General features: G+C 43.3%; 1 protein-coding gene and 1 long non-coding RNA gene across 2 annotated transcripts; one reads left to right on the top strand and one right to left on the bottom strand.

The window, feature by feature from the left end:
- Positions 1-1,487: 1,487 nt before the first annotated feature.
- On the bottom strand, positions 1,488-16,875 carry VLDLR (very low density lipoprotein receptor; the record flags this gene model as incomplete). The annotated part of the gene is given in 18 exon segments (NM_001310401.1): positions 1,488-2,149; positions 3,057-3,226; positions 3,333-3,410; positions 4,781-4,927; positions 5,237-5,378; positions 5,494-5,633; positions 6,006-6,124; positions 6,291-6,515; positions 6,832-7,003; positions 7,410-7,535; positions 7,612-7,731; positions 8,178-8,300; positions 8,380-8,502; positions 8,604-8,975; positions 10,387-10,509; positions 11,378-11,500; positions 12,439-12,558; positions 16,786-16,875. Coding segments are annotated over 18 exon segments (2,549 nt in total), but the record flags the coding sequence as incomplete, so codon positions are not given.
- A 285-nt stretch (positions 16,876-17,160) lies between these two features.
- Positions 17,161-22,628, top strand: LOC113840140 (uncharacterized). The gene is made up of 2 exons (XR_003492890.3): positions 17,161-17,301; positions 18,266-22,628. It is a non-coding gene; the product is annotated as an uncharacterized lncRNA (long non-coding RNA).
- The last annotated feature ends 720 nt before the right edge of the window (positions 22,629-23,348 follow it).

Genomic DNA, 23,348 nt, shown 5'->3' with positions numbered 1-23,348 from the left:
AACAAGTCATCACGAAAGCATGACCAGAAGATTTTAGCTTCTTCCACCAAACCATGGTGGAAGGTTTGAGTCTATGACAGTGAGTAATTTCTTCATCCTGAGGGAGAAATTAACCATTTTACCAGACCTGCATTAAGATTAGCCACAGTGAAATATAGCACCATAGCACCCCCAGTTACAGCTCATGGGGGGTGGCAATTCAAGGCCAAGATCCTCAAGCCCAAGATTTAGGAAGCCAAGATCCAGGAAATAAATTTGGCATTAAGTACACTATTGAGAAGAAGGTGGTCTGAGAAGGTGTTTTGCCTAGCCATTAGAGACTAAACAGTTTTACCACAAAAGCTTCTTATTTTTGACTCCAAACCTAATTGCAGAGCAAAATACTTGAACCATAAGACTTGCAAGGTAATTATTTGCAATCATTCTCTATTGCACCAGTGAACTATACTTGTGCAGAGAATAAGAAATAGACTAGGTGCTACTAAATTGAGCATTCAAGCAGTATGGTACTAAACTGTTACCACCAAAATAACTGCTACCATCTCAGTCAGAACAGTTGTAGTTTATTTTTCCTCTCCTGCTGTCAACGAAGAAAAAGGCTCCAGCATGGGACATGGACATGATCTGTATCTTAGAGCCACTAAGATGAATTGACCATCCAAGATGGGTTACTAACAAGGTTCTCTAACAGAGAACTTTAACTTCTGCTTGCATTGTAAATTTAAATCACTCAAGGTACAAGATAGCATGCTGAGAAGAGATTGGCATATCCATGTACTTCATCTGTTAAAGGCAGAGCATCAAAAGCAATGAAGCACAAAGGTTAGCCTTACTTACATATCTGGCTCAGTACCTTCCATCCCATACAAAAATCAAACAGTGCCTTTGCTCCCCTAGAGAAGAGGACAGTATTTCACAATGATGCACATTACAGAGGACTTCTGGCATTACATATGCAGCAACAGGTGCTTTTTAGCCCTGGGACTCCAGGAGGAGGCTGCTGTGATGAAAACCAAGTCACACTTCTATTCCTTTATGCAAGCGTAGCAGGTACTAAGACTCCACTTGCACTGGGGTGGCCATAAAGAATAGAATGTGAAGTACGAACTAGCAGTAGTGCTGAGTTGTTACAAGTACCTTACACTTACCTGGCCAGCAACATTGACACCTGTCTTCACAATGTGTCATTGCTATTAATACTACCAACATGCAAGTGTAGTTCAGGATTGACACTGACTAAAAATACTACCTCAGGAGTCCAGCTATGAAGCAAGATGCATTCAGTCCAGAACTCTGCAGACTATTAGTCTTGAGTACAAACCTCAGTTACCTGGCAGGTCAGCATTACCTTAACAGTCTGGGGTACTACTAAAGTTAACTTCAGACAGTATTTTATGCTCTGGCTGGCAGCAGGGTAGCCCACTAAAACTTCCAACTTAGGAGATACTCATTTCACTTCAGGGAAAGAAGAATAATGGAGACTATAATACTTTAACTGCTTTATTTTCTTTTACTCTTACTTTCCCCCCTCCTTTGCATTTAGGATTTACAGTGATTTCTCAAAGAGCATTCATACCTGTTGAGCTCTGTGAGAGACATACAGGATTGTTTCAGTCATACATACAAAATTACTTATGCTTACAAATTTTTGGCAATCATAGTAACCCGTTTTTTCCTATTGCCATTGCCCCCACTATTGAAAAAGACAGTGTACAATAATTTACATTTGAAGTATTTCAAAGTGCTTGATAGTGATTTTGTAGGAATAATATTTACAAGTGGCATATACACATATGTACAGCTGTTATAGCACAAGTTGTGGCTGGAATATGGCTTTCTATGGAAAGTGCTTTGTATTTGGCCAGTGGTGTTACTGACTGACCAATTCAAGGGTACTGATAAAACAGTAGCCACTAAAAGCTGAATTGTTGTGGACAGGTATTTACAGAGTTGGTTGTTAAGCTGTATCAAACAGCTATTTACATAAGTGTTCCATACACAGAGAAAGTATCTTCATTCTTCCAAGAATGGAGGAAGTCTTTCAGCCACAAACCTGTTTATCATCCCCATAAGTGTAAAACAAGTAAACTAAAAGTGATTGCTGATCCAGTGCTCAAACCATATCGTCATCTGTGCTTACAACAGATATCTGTAAAAAGATAATGACAAGTTAGCTACGGTTTTACCAATAAAGAATACAAAACAATGCTAGGATCTGGTTCTTCAGGTTAGTGATCATATTCAGTTCTGGTTTACTCCATCCCAGTTATAGGGCAGCAATTGCCTACTACAGTTTTAATCCTGATTAAAGTGATGTGTTCTTAGCTGATTGAGCCCAGTAGTTTGGCTCTAGCCAGTAGCAGAGACCTCTCCCAAATTCTAGTCAGATATAACCTGGCAAGTCTTTGCTGTGTTGTCCTGGTTTCAGTTAGAACAGAATTTTCTTCCTAGTAGGTGGTGGAATGCTGTGTTTTGGCCTGGGATGAGAAGAGTGCTGATAACACCCCGATGTTTTAATTGTTGCAGAGCAGTGCTCATACCAAGCCAAGGACATCTCAGCCTTTTGCTCTGTCCTGCCAACAGGCAGGCTGGGGGTGCAGTAAGAGCTGGGAGGGGACAGACCCAGGACAGGTGACACAAACTAGCCAAAGGGGCATCCCATACCGTATGGGGTCATGCTAAACAATATATAGGGGTGGCTAGCCAGGGGAGGGGGCCGGACTGCTCAGGGTTAGGCTGGGCATCAGTCAGTGGGTGGTGAGCAATTGCATTGTGCATCACTTGTTTGTACATATTATTAGTATTATTATTAGTAGTAGTACTATTCTCACCATTGTATTATTATTATTATTGTTATTATTATTTTCCTGTCTTATTAAACTGTCTTTATCTCAACTCACGGGCTTCACTTTCCATTTCTCTCCCCCGTCCCAGAGAGGGAGGGGGAGGGTGAGCGAACGGCTGTGTGGTGTTTAGCTGCCGGCCGGGTTAAACCACAACATGTATCTACTCTGAGGACTAGCCTGGAGCTCAGGCACATCAACAAGCTTGCTTACCGCAGGGTAGGTGTGTCCTACTGAACCACTGTGTCTTCCAATATCAATAGTGAGGTCCTCTTCTGTAGTTTTCAGATAGACAGGATTATCAAAATTCATGCTTTTCATGTTCTTGTGCTGCCAGTTACGCCACATGAAGTAGCCAGCCACCACAGCCATCACCAGCAATACTTTAAGGAGAGAAACAAATACAGAACAGCGTCAAGTCAAACACCTGAACAAGAGTGGCTTATCCCATCACAAGAGTCCCCAGTAGTCAGCACATGTTGTACTCACAAATGGGAAGAACAGCCCAAGCTCCTGATGTTCCTCTGGCTGCAGCTACTTCAGACACTGTACCACTGATGTTGAAACCTGTGTGAAGATTTGTAGAGTAGTGAGGTTGCTTACTGGCAGTAAGCCATCTGACAAAATCTAAGACACTAAGCCCAAAAGTTGGGCTAACATTAACATGTCTACAGGAAACTGCTAAGAGGTTTCATCTTATCTTAGCAGAAAGCTTTTATTACTTGCCTTCTTTGAGCACTCCTGGGATTTCATGGAACCCATAGGTTCCATAATGCTATGAGCTAATTCTGTTTATCACTCTTCAGCTGTTGTAGTTCTACTATATACATGAACTGTCCTGTATTCTCTACTTGCATGCAAATGAGAAACTTTCAAGTAAGCTAGTGGGTCAGTTTGCATTTCACCTCTCTAATGTTTAGCAGTCTGAGTTATTGGGACCAGTACCTCCAGGAACTAGTCCAACAGTTGGAGATTTTTCTGTTCTGCTGGTATCTTTAGCCTCAGTGTAAGCCACAGTTGTTCCAGTACCTGAAACTAATTATAGATCAAGAACCCAGTTAATCCTGAAATTCTGCAATGGCTTAGTTATGACAGCCATGGCAGTGAATGTTTAGCAGATGGCAGAATGGTCATGCAGCTTGTTAGCTTTATCAGAAACACTGACAATAGTTATTTCACAATGTACATGTTCTGCTGAAGGTGTTGATCGAAAAATCCCAAGAACCAGGGTAGACAGTTATTTCAGGTATAAGCTCTACATATGTAAAATCATTAAAACCAAAAGCCACCCCAACCCCTCACTTCAGTTTCTCTGTATAAGAATTAGTTCCACAGACTTGCTAATCAAGTACTTTATCTATAACAACACTTTAGAGAAGCTACTATCTTCAGACACCAGAGGATCACATCCTCATATTCACTGCTCTGACTGTGGCAGTCAGAGTCAACATGCAATATAGTAAGTGACACCTTGAAGCTCCTAGTTACACTAGACTGGACAAACAAGCCTGCCAGATAGCCAGTGCTCTGGATAGTAGTAGCAGTATGTTTCTTTCAATATGGAAGTGATGTACATATCCTTCCCTGGTCAGCAAGAGTAGCCTACCAGCTTTTCAACATGGTTATTTATACATTGCTGAGCAGTGTTAGTTTATACCCCTTATTTTATAAGAAAGGGGCTAGGCATGTTTTGTGTGCATGCTTGCTGTCTGCGGAAGCCATTGGGTGATGGTGATGATGCAGAAGCCAAGCATAGACTTTGAACAGCACCTGCAGATTTGAAGAGCCAGCTTAAGGCATGCCAAAAGATCTCCAAGATGAATTACATCAGATTAACTCATGCAAAGCTGTCAGTTTGTACTGTCACATTTGTTTCTTACAGATTCAGTACCCCTCCTTCCCCACCAACCACCCTAGAAAAAAGTTTGTTACTATACCTGCACATCTCAGACCATCTTCCTGCAAGAAGTATCCAGCAGGACATGCACAGGTATACTTTGGAGAGTGTTCATTTATCTGAGGAGCAGGCAGGCACAGGTAGCTACAGCCTCCATTTGCCATGTTCTCTTCACACCAATTTTTACCTGTTGGCACAAATCAATTTTAAGCAATTGACAGGAGTGAGCCTTCATGCTCCAGAGGTACAGCATTTTTTTTTTCCTCAGGAATCACACTAAAATTGTTTGCCTCTGCAAGTTATGTTTGTGCCAGCTCTGCCCAAACAGAAATTAATTGCAACTAAGCCTTCTCTCAAACTGTGAGAGGTAGAAGCTCAAGTAGAGGTGCCTAGGTTGGAAGCAGACAGCAATACAGGGAAAGGATACCATTTACCAGCACCCAGGCAGAGCAGGCTTTATAAAAAAAATAGAGTGACAGAACAAACTCATAGCTACCTGAAGGCTGAACAAGTTCATGATAGATTATGATGTCCTGTGCATCATTGAGGTTGTTTACTAGGGTAACCAATTCAGATCCAGTAAACTTGTTGGCACCGTAGACTGCTTCATTCTCTCCATCAATCCAGTACACACGGTCCTAGAAGACAGTCATTATATCCCATTCACTCTGTGTTACTATTACCACCATAACTGCTAGCTACACACTAGCAAGAAGAGGAGCTCTGACAAGTACTACAGCAAGTCATTCTTACCTCAAATATTGTTAGAGCAAGAGGATGAGGAAGGAACATATGAGACTTTAGTACAAGTCTACGATCCTGGCCATTCAGGTCTATACTTGACAACATATGTAGTTTAGAATCAAGCCAGTACAGTCTGCTTTTTACAAGATCTAGGAGGAAAAAAGACACGTTTACTGGCTACACAGACAGGATATCCAAAGTCCCCTGCAAAGGCTGAAACACCTGCGGGTACAAGAATAGTTGCTGTTTTGCCACAGTTTCTTAATGTATAGATATACACATTAGACTGCTGTAGTGCTGTTTAAGTGACTTGTAAATTGACCAGAATACAGAACAGTACAAGGAAGGCTACTGTTTCAGCATCTGAAGGGTGCTGTGCCTGTTGCAGTGTCTCCAGGCATGTAGGAGCTTCCCAATCTCAAAAGCTGAAAATAGTTCCCTGAAGGATGACCTTGGCTTTTGTAGCAAACAGACTTCTAAAGCTCCAGAATACCTCTGGCACAGTGACAAGTTCAACATACCTAGAGCAATTCCATTAGGCCATTGGATTTCTGTTGTCACAAGCTGCTGTCTGTCAAATCCATTCATTCCTGCTTTTTCAATTTTTGCTGGCTCACCCCAGTCTGACCAGTACATAAAGCTGTGAAGCAAAATTTATGTTGTATAATACACTGTAGTATCATGTAGTATTACTCTTAATTATGACCATTTGCTAACTAGTAGTTAGACAAAGGCTGCCTAAGTCAGTTATTAGAACAGAGTACCAGTAGGTCTGTTCTCTCTAAAGAACTAGAGCAAAGACTTACCCAGAAAGAGGATCTACAGCAATAGAAGCTGGCTCTCTCAGCTCAGAGAGAAACAAAACTTTTCTTTTTCTGCCATCTAGACTAGCCACTGAAATGGTCTTTGCAGCTGAGTCAGTCCAGTAGATGTTCTTATAAACCCAGTCAACAGCAATTCCTGCAGGGCTGTGTATGTTGTCCAGGATTCTGATGTGTGTTCCAACTTTATCACGGGTATCGATGGAAGCACTGGAAGACAAAAGTTACTTGCTTTCACCCCTTCCTCCAGACACTATTTGACACACCTCAAATACTGCATATAGCTCTTGGGCAGGCTATTTACAGAGATGTACTTGTAACTTTCCATAAAGTACCTTTGGTTCAGTTGTAGCAGCAGTTACAATGAAGTGCAATAAGTACACACAGTAGTTACATGAACTTGTCCTAAAGACTTGAGTGCAGATGATACATCAGGAATCTAATTCTCTACAAGAGCATCCTGAACAAAATGCAGGATGATTAGGGAAGCATTCTAATTCTAGATTTAGGGGCTGAGTCCACTTACCTGAAGATCGCTTTTTGGCTAAAGTCAGCCCAATAAAGCTTTTGCTCAGCAATATCAGCATCTAGAGCTACAGTGTTTCTTAGCTGCTCTACTAGCTGAATGTACTCTTTCCTCTCAAGACCGATCTTCCTGATATCCCGGCGGTTGGTGAAAATTAGACATGGCTCTTTTCCTGTGAAAGAGTTAAAAGATTTATCTATATCTCTAGACATATAGCCTCAGACTGTTCTTTTACAAAAGGATTTAAATGTCACCATATTTAGTATTTTCCATTCCACACTTGCTAATAGATGTGGACAGATATCTTAACTGTACCCTACCTCATCCTTTTCTCCCTCCACAACTTCATGGGGAGGGTCTTCCTGACCAGGGAGCAGATGGAAACAGTTTGTCAGGTAGATATGGTAGCCTTAAATGCTGTGTCAGACCATGAGATGTTAAGAGTGTTCAGGTCTGTACAATTTATATTGGGATCAGCAGAACTACTGACATAACCACAGTGGCATAAAATACATGCCACTTGGTACCTCATCTTAAAATGGCTTTCAGGCTTAGGGATACAGAAATCTTATACTTACCCACAGCTTTGCACACTCCTGTAGCAAGATCCATCTGATAGCCACGGCTACATTCACATTTGTAGCCACCTTTCAGGTTGATACAGATTTGACTACAGATACCAGGGTTTTGGCATTCATCAATATCTGTGAAGACAATAATTTCATTTGTTCTCATCCCCAGTAACATTGGTAGGTTCCATATTACCCACAAGATACTTGCCTCCGCAGGTTCTCTTGTCTACAAGCTCAAACCCAGCTGGACAGTCACATTCATAGCCAATAATGAAATCTCTGCAGATGTGGGAGCATCCACCGTTGTTCACCAAGCATTCATTTATGTCTAGAAGAGAAGTGGCCAATTCTTAGATGGCATACATATGTAGTCTTGAAGTCTCAGTCATGGAGTGCTTTAGCAGATACCCATCCATTTTCTCAGGATATCTGCCACATCTGCTAAACCACACAGGTGCTTCAAGTCATTTGCAAGACTATCTACTCAAGACAGTATTTGCTCAGCTATCAACATTTTGCTTGCATTACAAGTGGTCTAGGAGCCTCAGTCTTGGTCTGCTGCTACCATTTCAGAGTTTAGTGGCCTCAGGTACCTTCTGGTTATGGACTTGTCATCCCTTGAGTCAGTATGGCTAGGATAGAGCTAGCCTATTAACTGGGTTGCTCGCTACTAAGGAAATGCAGATGGGCATTCCAGTCCAACATCTTACAGCTCAGAAGCTGTAGCCAAACATGTCTAGTGGTCAGCACTGTGTAATGAGCTTGTCCACTTACTGCATTCCTTCAGGGGCTCATCACTCCAGTCCTTGCAGTCTCTTTGCTGGTTACACACTTTATTGATATCTATGCATTCTCCACTTCTGCACTTGAATTTGCCAGGTCCAGAGCACTGAATAACTGATAATGAAGACAATGAGGAAAACTACTGGCTTCAGAAATTCCATGAAGTCTTTATTCATGTTTAGGTCCAACTTACCATTGTTACAGTTTGCCTCATCAGTGCCATCCAGACAGTCTCTCACACCATTGCACTGCCTACTCCCATGGACACAGTTCCCATCTTCACATCTGAATTGGTCTGGCCTGCAGGTCCGAGAAGCTAAGGACATAACCATTACAGAGTTAGACTCCCAAATCCTGCTGGAGAACAAACAAAGGCCAAGGAACACCTCCTAAAGAAGAGCAACTAAGCTAACTTACGGCAGTTAATTTCATCACTTCCATCCTTGCAATCAGGATCTCCATCACATCGCCACTTCTTGTGGATACATTCACCTGAGCCGCACTGCACCTCACTCGCAGAACACTTCACTGGAGGTGCAGGCTGGCGGCCACACTGCTCCAAAGATTCATCCGAGTGGTCAGAGCAGTCAGCATCATCATCACACACCCAGCTGATAGGGATGCAGGTAGAACTCTTGCACTGAAACTCATGAACACCACAGGTAGGAGGTGCACATTCCAGCTCATCGCTACCATCACTGCAGTCATCTTGACCATTGCAGACAAAGCTTTTGGAAATACATTGCCCACTACTGCATGTGAACTCTGCTGCACTACAAGTCACATTGCCTGGAGTAACAGGAGTGAAAAATATTAGCAGATTATCACAAAAGACAACTTTTGAATGAAGGTGTTTTGCTTTGCAGGCTCTTTGCTCCATCAGCAGTGATCTGACAGTAGGTCAACATCATATTGATTGCTCTAGAAGAACCCAACTGACCACCTGCAGGACGCTTGTGATACATACAGATTATCTTCCTTGTTTTAAGTGCCTGAGTGAGAGGGAGTGCCTCAGTGAAAATAATCTCCTTCTGAAGCAGACAGGCTGTTCTGCTTCAGAGTGCTAGCCTTTGGGAAAACAGGCTCAGACCCTGTGAACCAGAGACAGAAGGTAAGAGAATTGCTAACTCTGGAGTACAGTCTAAGGTTTAGGTAGCCAGATGGTCAGCATGCACTGTAGTTTGAAATTGAAGTGTTTTGTGCTGGTCCCCAGGACAGCAGTGGCCCATTTACCTGGGCCACTGGGGATAAACAGAACAAGATCTTGCACCAGTTAATACCGTGGCATTAAGCACATCCACACAACTTATGCCAGTACAAATTATGCTGGTTTATTAGCAGCATAGCTAGCAGCTCAGTATGCCTAGGCTGATAGTTTTATCAGCTTCATTAGAAATGAAGTCTGTGAACCTGTCAGATTAAAGCACTTGCTTGCTGAGTAAGGCAGCTACCCCACAGATGCAGAGCACACATCCAGAGATCTGAATCTCATTAGTCCATCCAGGCACAAGGTAGCTCTGGTAGAAGCCAACCCTGTGGCTTTGCTTACAGTAATTTTGTCTCAGGACACCTCAGGCAAGTCATATGTATCAGGTTCATTAGAATAAGTCAGAAACATTGCACTCTAATGCTGACTGCTGCAGTTTCACTTGTGCACTGGCCTGAAGTTGCCCCTCAACACTTGAAACCTAGCTTCCCTAGTCTGCATTTCCAGACAAGTGTGCAAAATACTGTAGGTCAGGGCTATGAAGCGCATCAGCTTCCCCCTTGGCCATAAGTCCCTGCTACACCTAAGAATGCTTACACTAACAATCCTAGCCAAAACCAGGACAAGGAGACAGATTATTAGTATAGGATACAAATTATTAGTATAAGCAGCAGCTAGAGTTACCTGTTGAGAAATACTGTGGAGAACAAGTTCTGATGGTTTGCTTGACATATAACTATGCCTATGGCTATTGCCAAAACTATCCAGAGAGGAAGACAGACATTGAATAGTTTATACTACTGTACATCTTGACGTAACAGGGTTATGGAGTGTTAGAACAAGTCTGTTTTGTTAAACAGGCTGCAATAAAAATACAGGTTTATGGAAATATTGGTATGAGAAATTTATCTTCCCAGGTATACTGTCCAGCTAGCTCCTTTCCAGACAACTCAATTTCAAATAGAGTTATGCAGCCACCATTTTGTCCCTTACCACAATTCTCTTCATCTTCTCCACTGTCACAGTCTTTTTCACCATCACATTTCCAGGACACTGGGATACACTGGGTTGACTGAGGACCACAGCTGATTTCATTTACCCGGCATGTTCTCATATCTATTGGAAAGAGTTCAAGTTCAATTTAAGAGTTCTGAAATTTAAGAGCTACTGATCTTGGGTTTTAGCAGTTGTCCTGAAAGTTGAGTCTGAAAGGCTTCAGCTCTGGACACAGCTGCAGTTAGATGCCAGTATCCATCTAAATTAATGGCTCTATCATGGAAGAAGTTACACTAGTTAGTAGTATTTGGTAAATCTGTTAGGAACTGGAAGCATCTTCTAGGAGTATCTTTGTAGTGGTAGCTTTGTGATTGCACACCAATTACAAGCTGTAGAAGCTTGAGCTATAATACATAATAGCAGGTAGGAATAATACTAAAGTGCAGTTGAACTTGGGGCTGAAATACAGTGACTGCTCCTCAGTGTAGATCCCACTAATACAGATAGATGAAGCTTTGCAGATCCCATAGATCTATATTCCTTTAACTACTACAGTTAGTACTCACTAATTGCAAGACGTCATAGTCAGGTATCAGTGTTTTTGCTTCCCTCCTCCCAGCACAAAGTCATTCACTCAGTTTCTACACTAGCTTTGGTTATCTTGCAGTGTAGTTGTCTTGGAGGACAGTGATCACTCTGAACAAGACATAGCCTGCAGTATTGTGCTTAGTGACAGTAAAGGTAAGAAATCTGACACTCGCCAACTGTTACCAAGTAGAAGTGCAGATTCCCCACACAGTTCTGTAACCTTTTAATACATAAGTCTTGACAAGACTCTGATGTGGCCAAAGACAAGCTAGCAGTTACGAAGGTACATGTCCAAGACAGGTGAAATCTTTTTAGGATGAGAGCCAGGCTGCAAGCAGGCAAGAAGTCAAGATGCTACAACCTGCAGGCTTGCCTGCACTGACATGCAAAGCTCACTTACGACACAGCTCAGCACTCTCATCAGACCCATCTTCACAGTCCGGATCCCCATCACACTGCCATCTGTTTGGCACACACTGACCACTGTTGCACACAAAGTCAGATTCAGCACACGTCTTCTTCACTGCAAGAGACAAGACAGACACTGGTTTAAATACCAGAGGTTAGCTGTTCTGTTTCAGCTACAGATTTGCTGCCTTGCCCTAGCGAAGTGATGCAACATCCATAGTTTTTGTATGTCTGGTGTCTTCTTCCACAAGTCTAACACTTCCTAGAGAGCTACCCGGCACAGAAACATTTATCTTCCTGTAATCAGGCACTGAATGACTGCTAGTGCAAAGGGAGACTATGCAGCTAGAAGAGCTGCTACTTCAATCACATCTGAGTTGAAGGACTATTAATAATAATAGTTATACTCATATTTTGAACTTCATGTTTATTACCAAAGCATTGGATTTGCAGTGTCATTACATAAGTGTAGTATATGTAACCCAACAACAAGAGTTTAGGTCTGCTTGAGCAGACTGACAGTTCAGCTACACCAGTGCTGGATATGGATTCTGCTTTGCATTGTCTGTAAGTATTTAGAGTCATCCATCTTGGCCTCCATGTCTGCATAAAACATGAGTTGGCAGACAGAGCTAGAATTAGTGTTTATAGGAGATGCAACAGAATCACTTTCACACATAAAAGAGGACATTTAACCATGGAATAGCTAACAGCTGCATAATAATAGCAATCAGTTTCTACTATGTTTTCATGCAACAAACAAAAAGAGGCTTGCGTTCAGCCTTTTCTTTTCCATTATTTTTTCTCTTATTCACCAGATCCAGGAAACTTTCAGAAACCTAAGAAAAAAATCAACTGTATCAGCTTGATACAGGGTATCTAGGTAGTCCCCTAGCATTTCTAGGGAATTTGTCCTCTATTCTGTATTTCAAATGCAAAAAGTGATGGACAGTGTAAGTATCTCTCCAGCAATCTACTTTCCACCATTAACCCCCTACTGCCAACTAGGGAGTATAGCTACAGAGGGATTACTTCTTTTGGCTGAATACTCACCACAAGCACTCTCATCACTGCCATCTGAGCAGTCTTCATCACCATCACATTTCCAGAGTAAAGGAATACAGCGTCCATTACTACACGGGAACTGGGATTCTTCACATTTTGCTCTAGCACCTTCAATGAAAAAAAGAATCCGAGTCTCAGTCCTGTTCAGCAGTATTTTCCTTCACTTTCACCCACTGCTGATCAAGGAGATATCCAGCTTAATGGACAGCATATCATCAGCAGGAAACTATATCTGAGCTCTGAATCTTTTGTTTGTAGTTACCTTATTCAACCATGACAGCAGAACCAGAAGCTTTCCATTACAGTACAAGTGCCAAGATTAAGCAGTATGACAGTATACTCGTCAGACAGTAGTAAACCAGCCTCAGTGTTCCTATTACTGAGCTTTTCTTTTTAAGGTAGGGTCTAGTTTGCAAGGGAAAAGGATGCTTGTGCACAGGCTCCTGCTGTCAACAACCTGACATTGCATTCTAAAAAATCCTTAGACTTTTGGCAAACAGTTTAAACTTGACTAATGTTGACCTGAATTCAGTACTCCCCTGCTCATACATTACAATCCTAAGATGTCTCTAAAGATAGCTGTTCTATTTATTTTTAATATACACCATTTTTTCATGATAAGTTACTTCAGCAGTAGTACTCCTGAAGCTTGGACAGTTATAACAATGGACAAAGTTAGTTGCTGCCATCTGGTTGTCCCCACAAATGAGGGCAGAGATATTCCTTAGTATACCCCAAAGGAAGTGTGATGACATATCTAGATCTTGCTCATTAAAGGTAGGTCAAGTGTAATACTAAGAGAGCAAGATAAATTATCATTTCCTTCTGGAATCAAGTCTGTTTTCTCCAGACTGGTAAGTCTTAGCTCTTAGTACACTCAAGTTAGATGCATGATGCTTAAAGTGCCTTTTTCCAGAATACCTTCAGTTCTGAAACTGTATGGCCCTGTCCCTCAAGGGAATGTTATTTGTCTTGAAGCCCTGCTATAACTGCTGCTAAAAGCAGCTAAGGCAGAGCTGTTCCATATAATGCTTACAGGCAAGTGTACGATTTTATGCATTAGTTTTGGCTGCACATGCCCATGGCATGATGCAGAACTCCTGCTCCTTCTTGATTTATTGCATCATTTAATGGAGGTACTTTGTGTTGGCATTCCAAGGGTCTGGAAGGGCATCTAATTTTAGAGAAACATTACTTGTTATTTTATATCTTCTGTGTATGACATGCAAAATGCAACAGTTTCCAAGAGGAAGGAAGATATTCAGCCTTCTGAAACTGATGCATTTCACATTACCCCATACCTGAGAGCTAGTAATGTAATGGCAAACCCTGGACAGACTATAAGCAAGGAAAACAAGGACGGTTTTACCTGCTGAGTGTCTTATGTAAACTCACACTTGAAATAAAGTATTTGAAACAGCAGGTTATTGAGCTGTGCTGATGTTTCAGCAGTCTTACCGGTCAAGTAAAACACTAACTCACTTGTCAGAGTCAAGCCATAACAACTTGTTTCCTGTGAATTGTTTAAAAGTTGCCAAAGCAATTGAACATCAGCACATCTGCTCTCTACTTCCATGCCTCCTCTACTTTTCAGAGGGAGTGTTATATCAGCAAGCACTTCCCAATAGAATGGCTTTGCAAAGCTACCACTACTTGGTCAGGAGTGGTCAAAAAAGCAGCTTGCCTAGCAGTGCCAGAAGGCAGGCCTCAGGCAGAATACATGGTACAGAAGCCACAAGTACCAGCTTGCTCTTAGCCTAGCATCACCCTGTTATCTAGTAACTTCTAGCAGAAATAGACTTCTGCTTGCAAAGCTTGATCACACATTATTGCAATTATTACTGTACAACTAACTAAAACATTAAATGACTGCTGCTAGTTTTGAGACATTCTCATCCAGGCTTTCAGAGTGGGAACAGACAACCTTTCCCAAAATAGCATGCTAGAGATATTAGACTAAGCCTGCCACTCAGGAGATCTCAAAATAACTCCCACATTCTACAGTTACTCTATTTCAAGCTAGAATAACTCAGAAAAGGCTTGCTAAGATTACACATCACATTGTGACTTACAAATGCATTTGGTCAAAGTGATGTTACAACAGGGAAGCTACAAACCAGGCTAAACAAAACAGGAACTTGGAATTACAACTATAACTTCACAATTGTGAGCCATTCCAAGGTGTCATCTCTTCTGCAGTTGATACCAAACGAAGTGTCAAAGCAACTACTTCTATTAGCCCATGAACAAGTAAAGAACTGACAGCACCTAACACCCACCCAGGCGCATGAAGGTAAAGGTCATCATCTGTTGATGCTCCTGAAGATGGCTGTCAAACTCTAAAGGTTACATGGAGTGAGCTCCAGTTAAGGTGAAGGCTAGCTCCAGTCTGTAACTATGTTACTATGTACTCCTTACAGTAAGCACAGTTCTGCAATACCAGGTAAATGCTACCCATCTGATCCACTGCTTTTTGATACAGCCAGTTGCAGTCACTAGACATTTAATTTTTAGATCAGTATCAGTTCACTACTAATTCAAAAGCTTCTCTGCATGTGCTAGTCAAGTACCTTCACACCTTCTCTTCTTTGACATAAGTCTTGGGCAAAAGATGTTGAGGACCTGTAGCTGCACAGCCTCTGATTGCTAACAAGAATTACTCCACTGTTTCCCAGGTTATCCACTCACTAGAAATTGGCTTATAAGCAGTGATGTGTGCAGGGTGAAGAAGCAGTTACAATCACTACGTAAGTTAACCTGACAATTGCTTTACCTTCTTAACTCTGCAGTCACTGTTTGTCTCAGGCCCTTAAGCCAGTCATCAGATTACTTGTCTAGGCAGCCTCAGACATGTGACACTTGTGTGCTGTCATCTGACACCAAGTCCCAGAAAAGCTTGCAGTAGTGATTGGGAAACCCTCATACAGGAACTAATGAAGTAGACTGCCTCCAGACCTTGGCAATTACAACTATTAGTATAAGAGCTGGTGGGCCACTACCTCACATTGAGGGATGAACTGGACCAATTTGGAAGACTAAAGCTGCATTTTATATCTGAGTATGATTTCTAACTACAGTGAACCAGCAGCTTCAGAATCAGCCAGTTTCAGCCTTCATTTTACAACAGACATGGACCCCCTTCTGTTTAAACAAGGGGGTCCATGTCTGTTGTAGACTAGGCAAGGAGCAGTCTACGTGATTAGAAACTTAAGGGTGATTTCTCCTTTTCCTTCTTCAGTGAGGACCCGATGCAATCTTCTCCTTGCTGGATTCTACCCTGCAAGCCCAGTGTAGGAACACAGTGCACTGTCGGGACTACAGGGTAGAATTGAGCATACTTAATTCTATATTCAATACTACAGGGTAGAATTAAGCCAATACAACCAAGATAAAGCACTTAAGTATACTTTTGGGTGCTAGTCAGGAGATTAACAGCACACTGTCCCCAAACCCTCAACTCAAACAAGATACAACACAGGCACTAATTGCCCATCTCACAGCTAGACCGGGAATCTGGACCTCAGTTTCTGGAGGAAGAAAGGAGCCGGCCAGTTGATTACTACCAAGAGGGAAATATTTTTAGTTGACCATGCATTTCGCTTAACGCACAAGTTACACCGCCTTCGGGACAATTGCGACTATGCTGGAGACGACCACGACTAAGGGCTACTAGGTTTGCAAGAAGGGCTTCGGCGCTGGCAAGACTCAACCTTGCCACCAGGTGGAGATCCTAAGGGATCGTACGGTGGTTGCAACTGGCCCTGAACTAAAGCCATGCCAATGCTGCTGGATGCCACAAAGCCAAAGTTGCTCGCAGAGTACTTTGACAACACCTCCAACACCGCCGGCTTTCCGGGGGGTCCTCTCCCTCCCCAGCCACCCTGACAGCTCCGGGCCGGCGTACCCTCCCTCACCCAGAGGCATCGCGCTGGAACCCCCCCCACCCCCCCCGCGGCAGCAAGCCCCCGGGGGGCTCCCCCGGGAGAGTTGCTCGGGGCGGGGCGGGCACGGCCGGCCGCGGGATCGGGCCCACCCGCGCCATCCCCGCGCGGCCCCGGGGGAGCGGCGGCACCCCCCCCGGGGGATGGGGGCGGCGGGGCAGACCCCAGCAGCTCCCCCCTCATCTCTATCACCCCCTCCCCCGCGAATCCCCTCGAGCACAGCCCATGAGCAGAACAAAAAATAATAATAAAGAAGCGGGTGCAGGGGGAAGGGGCATCGCGGGAGGTGGGAGCAGCCCGGGGGTGCGCGCCCCAGCCCTCCCTTCCCCCCTCCCACCCCCCCCCCCCAAAAAAAAAAAAAAACAACAAACCAAACCCCAGGCCCCTCACTCACCGTCGGCAGCAGAGCACAGGCAGGCGAGGGCGAGCAGCAGGCAGAGCGCCCCGCAGCGCGGCAGCGCCCGCCGCCGCCCCGCACCGTCACCGGGGCCACCGGGGCCGCCGCCGCCGCCGCCTCCTCCGGCACGGCCGCCACCGGGCGCCGCGGCGCCCCGCTCCTCGCGCTGCCGGCCCGACCGCATCGCCGCGCCGCGCCGGGGGGACAGGACGGGGGGAGAGGGCGGGAGGAGAGGCGGGGAGGGAGGCTGGGGGGGTGGGTGGGCAGGCAGCAGCCGCCGCCGCGGTCGGAGAGGCGAGGAGGAGCGGAGGGAGCCCAAGACACGCACGGGGGGGAGGGTGTCCCCGCGGCGCTCTTATAGCAGCCGCCCGGCCGCCCTGCGCGGCCGCTGGTGACTCACGGCGCCGCGCCGGGCCCCGGTTGGCTCGCCAGCGCCGCCCGCCCCCGGCTTCCTCCTCCGCGGCACCTGCAGACACCGGCACGGCTCGGCTCGGCACGGCGAGTGGCCCCAAGGTGAGTGGTCACCACCCCTCCCCTCCCCCGGGCTTCCCCGCTGCCGGACCCTGCCCCCGGTGGGAGCGAGGTGGGGGGCTCTGTCCGGGGACACCGGGGTTTTGCCCGGGGGTACCGGGGGTTGCGGGGCTTTGCCGGGAGGTGCGGGTGTTGGCGGCTTTGTTTTCCGCCTTTGCTCCCCCGCAGCGCCGATGCCGCGCCCCGCCACGGGGAGGGGGTGTCGCCGGGGCCCCACGGTCCGGGCAGCGCTGCGAGGCGTGCCGGCATCGCGCCGAGGGATGGTTTTCGCCCAAAAAAGCGTTTCTTCCATTTGGACACCCCCCCATGGTTGCGTGCTTCTGCTCTTCCCCCCCCCCCCCCCCCCCCCCGCTCCCCCCGCCTCTGGAGCAGAAGTTGACTTAAACGAAGCAGGCGCTGCTGTTGGGGATGAAAATCACTACTTCTGCATTCTGCGATGGGGGATTGTAGTTAATTAGTAATTGCACAAAATGATATGCCAAAGTCGTGTAATTACAAGCTTAACCTTTTATTTTAAGGTGGAGAATTGGTAGTTTTATTCTGCATCTGTAGCCTTTCAAGCATCCAATTATGTCTTGGTGAAATGCAGAAAGAAAAGGCAGATCCTTAAAAAGCAAATGTGGTTTTGTTCACGGCACTCTCAAAGTTTACAACTGAGGTTTAGTGGCCCTCTGTTCTTTATTTATTTATTGTTATTACTGTGTTCTGTGCTATTAATATTTTGGCGGTGACATAAACCTCAGAAAGCTTTCTTCCCTGTCTGTAATTGATTAAAGATCTGGTTCCAATTTATTTCCTTGAAAGTGAAGTCTTGAATTAAATCAATATTAGCTTGGTATTTTAAGTCATTTTCAGTTATGAGGATGATTCCTCTAATGTAGCAAGCCTCTTTGAGACTGCATATTTCCTGTATGTCTTAACATATTTCTGTATGTGTTATCTGCAGAGTGAAGCCCTTCTTGAATCACATCCAGTTGTATCATGATTCCACTAAAGCCAAATCACACCACTGCATGAATAACGTCGGAGTGGATTATTTCTTGCAGTCACATAATGAACGATCATCCAAGTGGGCAAATGGTTGATGTAGCAGAGACTTGCTAAAAAAGGCAGGATTTAATTTCATGTAAATGAAGTACATCTGGGATTGGTATTTCTGATATGTGTATAAATGTGAAGAGAGCAACTCCTTGCGCTTGTCTCCCTACAGCCCTCTTTCCTCATGGCGTCATGAGCAGGGCAAAAAAGGCTCTGCTTTCCTGTTCTGCCTTGGATGTAGCATTGGCTATTACAGCCATGACCTTGCAAACATACGCTGCTTCAAACAAGAAAAATCTGTTGTGTACAAAGGGGTTGGCTGGGGTCCTCAGGAACATGCCTTTGTGTAAGCAGTACACTGAAAATGTGGTTCTTGCAAATCTTCCACCTGACACATTGCCTTCGGTCGGGTGCTCACTGTTGCATGGTCTGCTGTGCTTTGGACTGAACATCATTTTCACAAATGCCCTGTTATCATTACAGAAATATTTCATTTTCAGCAGCACGCAGCAAGACCCCAGTCATGCAGAAGTACATGGCTGGACATAGCTTAGTATATGCTAGTAGCTGATGGGAGTTGGTTTGTCTATGGGAGGAACAGATTTACTGGAGGGGAGAAAAGTGGTCTGTGTCCCCTGCATTACCCGTGCTACATTAGTGCCTTCACCTGGCTGTGTGATGGGGAAGCCACTTACTATCTTGCATGTACCTAGACCTTTGCACACCTGTAGGTTTGGACTCCAAAGCAGAACTTGTTGAAAATATTTTTTTATGTTTCAACTAAGTTCAGATGCAGCGGTAAGTGCATGAGTCCGATCACCCCCAGCTGTCGTGGAATCTCCAGAAGAGGACCTCAGATGGAAAGGATCTCTTCCCTTTTTCAGTCTTTACAGGAGCTCTGCCTGTGTAAGAAAAGGACACATAGCCTGCCTTACGCAGAGGTCTGTGAGATCTCTTGGAGCTGGGAGCTGTCTGTGTTGAGGTTTTGTGCCTTTGCACAGCTGTAGTCTTGTGAAAGTCTCATGTGGGAACGGGAAGGTGTCTGGGGGGACCTGCAGTATGTGCAATGTGTCATGTCTCTTTTCATACACACAATGACTCAAGTCAGAATAGATGTATACAAGAACAGCAGAGTACAACTGGATTTCTGTTGAGAATACGCACATCTGGGAGAACACCTGCTAGTTATAAAACAGCCCTGCTAGTTATAAAACAGGGGCAAAGCAACCAGGAGACCCTAAGATTTAGGGAGAGTGACGAAGTTTGTAGAGAACAAAAGATGGCTTTTGCAACTGTAAGTCATTTCATCATCAGTCTGGGAAGTGCATTACCATTGCTCTGTTTCTGTGTGTGACCCTGAGCCTCTTTCAGTTTTTGCTATGTCTGCTCGTGTTGTACATCTTCAGCTGTCAGTATGTCAGGAAGCTGCAAACGGAAGGTGGGTGAGAAAGTGGGCTACCTCAGGGAGTGCAGAGACGATGTCTGAAGGGAAAGCTGGCATTGTCACTGCAGTTAAGCAAGTTCCTGTAGTCAACAACAACCTCAAGTGCTCTGCTTGCTGTCAGAAATGGTATAGATCCATCATCTGGAGCTTGCATTAATACATATTTGCAATAATGTTATTAAATGTGCGCTATAAATACACATGGTGTTCAGAGTAATAGGCTAATATTTCCAAAAACAGTTAGGCATTATCCAAAGCTAGTTTCTAAGATCAAAATGCTGAGAGATCAAAGAAAAGTATTCCTAAAACATGTTTCTAACAGTGGCTTCTACTGTACTGAGCAGAGAGATTCAATGGAGTTTCACCAGTTGTGAAGTTTTGTCATAGACTTCTCATCTGTGATAAGAGGATGCCCCATCTTTGTGGCACTTGGAACTGTAAAAAGTCAAGTGAAAATTGATATTAAATATTATGCGTAGTGGTTTTATTATTGCTTCTTATTGCTTGCTATAGAGAAGCCTCCAAATCTGTGTTTTGTTTTCAGCCCTGTAACTGGTAAGTATTCTTGAATATCTTGTGATATCCCCTTGAAAAAAGTTGGAAAAGATTGCCATCTCTCAAAATGCTGAGAGATCAAAGAAAAGTATTCCTAAAACATGTTTCTAACAGTGGCTTCTACTGTACTGAGCAGAGAGATTCAATGGAGTTTCACCAGTTGTGAAGTTTTGTCATAGACTTCTCATCTGTGATAAGAGGATGCCCCATCTTTGTGGCACTTGGAACTGTAAAAAGTCAAGTGAAAATTGATATTAAATATTATGCGTAGTGGTTTTATTATTGCTTCTTATTGCTTGCTATAGAGAAGCCTCCAAATCTGTGTTTTGTTTTCAGCCCTGTAACTGGTAAGTATTCTTGAATATCTTGTGATATCCCCTTGAAAAAAGTTGGAAAAGATTGCCATGAAGCTCAATGAACCAGTCAGGTATTGTCTTTGCCTTGAGAAGTGACCCAAGTAACAAGAGATGGCATCACATTACCTGTCCTTTTGAGAACTGTGGTGGATATTGGGCCCAAGAGACTTTGCAACATCAATTCACCTGATAATGCCCTTGGACTTATAACAGACCTGGATTCTTTGGGATAATTTACCCTTTGGTTATGAAGTGTAAAGTCAAGTTGAAAAAGAAAATAAAGAACAGAAAGGACCTTCTGGAGTACACGTAAAATACGTGAACTAAGCGTGTTTGGTGTTTCTTTCTCTTTTTGTCTTAAAGACCCTATAACTTCCATTTCCAAATGCGTTTCTGAAGCACTGGGACTACTAACTCACCCTCAGGTCTTAAATCAATGAAACTTTTGCCTCCGGTTCCTTTGGTGAAGGATGTGAAGTGAGAATATGTCCACAGCAGCAACTTAATCTAACAAAGAAAAGGAAAGGCACAAGGGTAGAACAAGCAACAGCTGCATATCATGGGATAGCATCCTGCCTTAGGATCACTAGCAAAAATATTTTCTTCAATGTGTGCTGCTATCAAAGACATTTTTTCTTTTTTTTTGTAAGATGGCTGCATACCTGACCTGGCAGTAATCGAAGGAGCTGTGTTTGTGGCTGTATTTTGGAAGTGCAGAGCCAGGATCTGCATAACTGACTTCAGTGGAGATGTACACAGCATAAGAGAGCATCCTTTGGGCATAATTTAAAATAGGTATGTGCATGAATCCCTCTGATCCACATCATTTCATGGCTATATTTAAAGGGGGCAAATTTAAGATTCACGAACATTTCCCCCTGCCCTTCCAATTATCACCATCTGAGTTATAAAAATGAGGCAGAATGAACTGATGTGTTGCTCTTTAATACAACTTTTTATGATTTTTATTTTTTTTTATCATTAATGGTACAAGACACATGGCTAGTTCATCTCTGAAAAATATTAGAAAACATCTCTTTTGGTTGTATTCTTTGCAATGGAAAACACATTGGATAAATTCTTGGCCAGCCAACATGGATTGGATTTTGCTGCTGATTTCTCTGAGGACAAGAGCACAGCACACTGCGATGTAAATTATCATTTTTCTCTTTATAGTCACTAATGGGTTTCCCCTGTCTGTGAGGCTCTAACATGTGTGATATGAGCAAGGACACAGTATTGGAGGACCTCACAGCAGTTAAAGACATGGTAGGATCAGAACCTGGAAGTACTTACTTTGTTTTCTAGACTAATATCCATGTTTCATTGGCAGTACTGTGCTGCACATACTTTGTAGGGAGAATATGGGTTTCAAAATACCTGTGTCCATTTTGCAGCTGTGTGGGTACCTCTGCTTTCTTATGTTTATCTTTGCAAATTAGATATTCTTTAAAAGCATCATTCCCTCGTGTGACATATATGTAACGGGAATTCCATATGCTTAGTAGTAAACTAAATATAAATTGCTAATACCTCAAGATTTATTTTCAGTATAGTTAGGCTGAACTATATTTTGATATATTTTGTTTTATTATATATTTTATATACTATTTTTTTTCTGTGAGATCTAGTCCTGTTAATAAAAAGATTCATCCAAATTCCTCCAAAAGTATGTCTATAAACTTCCAGTGGAAAAAAAGATGAATTTGAAGTTTGTTTGCATTTTCTTATTGTATACTCATGAGTAATAATGACTTTGTGGAAGTTCAGAAGCATCTAATATATGTGTTCCAAGACTGTATATTTGGTGTGGCATGATATTAACATTTTTGTTCTTTCCAAAGGATGGAAAATGGTGGTGTATGTTAAAAATAACAGATATGATTAATTGATTAATTAAACAGGTTAAAACTTCAGATTGTGTTGTGCCTATATAGTGTAGCAAATTAGAAGGGATATAGAAAGAAATGTTACTGAAAAGTTTTCAATGGGCCATAGTGTTCTTTCATGCTAGTGGGGAGGTTTTAAATTGGATAATGAAATGATGAGGGTGTAATTGCAGACATGAAAATAAATATTACTCTCCCTTAACAGTAACTTGTGGCCAGATCATCTGTAACGTTTTGGAGATGTTCAGATTTGATGATAATATGGAAACAGATTACAGTTTATTAGGCTAAATATGGAAAATTCTGAATGGGTTCTTGATCTGCATAAAAGGTCAACAAATGCAGAAGAAATATGTTTCTCTGTAGAAGGGTATGCAGTGGAGAAATGTACCGGGGGAGTTTTCTTGTGAATTGGGTGGAGAGGCTGTGGCACTTGGCAGCAGAAAAAGAGTAAACTAAGGACATGGCTAGTGAGCTACATTGGGCTCATCAGTTCTTCAAAGTGACAGTGGATTGTGTTTTCCCTGTCCCATATTTGTTGCAAAACTGATCTGTTGACACACTGTGTTGCCTACTTATATTTTAAATGCAAATTTAATTTTTCCTCCCTCAGGGTGTTGCAAACTTTTACTATTTTCATCAACTAGCCTTTCTACTCTCCATATGTTTGAGTTTAACATTATTTATTTATTTATTTATGTTTGGTTACCATCATCTGAGTAGTAGTAAAAGTTTTGACAGGTAAAT

This window comes from Anas platyrhynchos, chromosome Z (genome assembly GCF_047663525.1).
Source record: "Anas platyrhynchos isolate ZD024472 breed Pekin duck chromosome Z, IASCAAS_PekinDuck_T2T, whole genome shotgun sequence".
Lineage (NCBI taxonomy): Eukaryota > Metazoa > Chordata > Aves > Anseriformes > Anatidae > Anas > Anas platyrhynchos.
The sequence above is the reverse complement of the archived record's forward strand: the minus strand, read 5'-3'. Positions and strand labels throughout refer to the sequence as shown.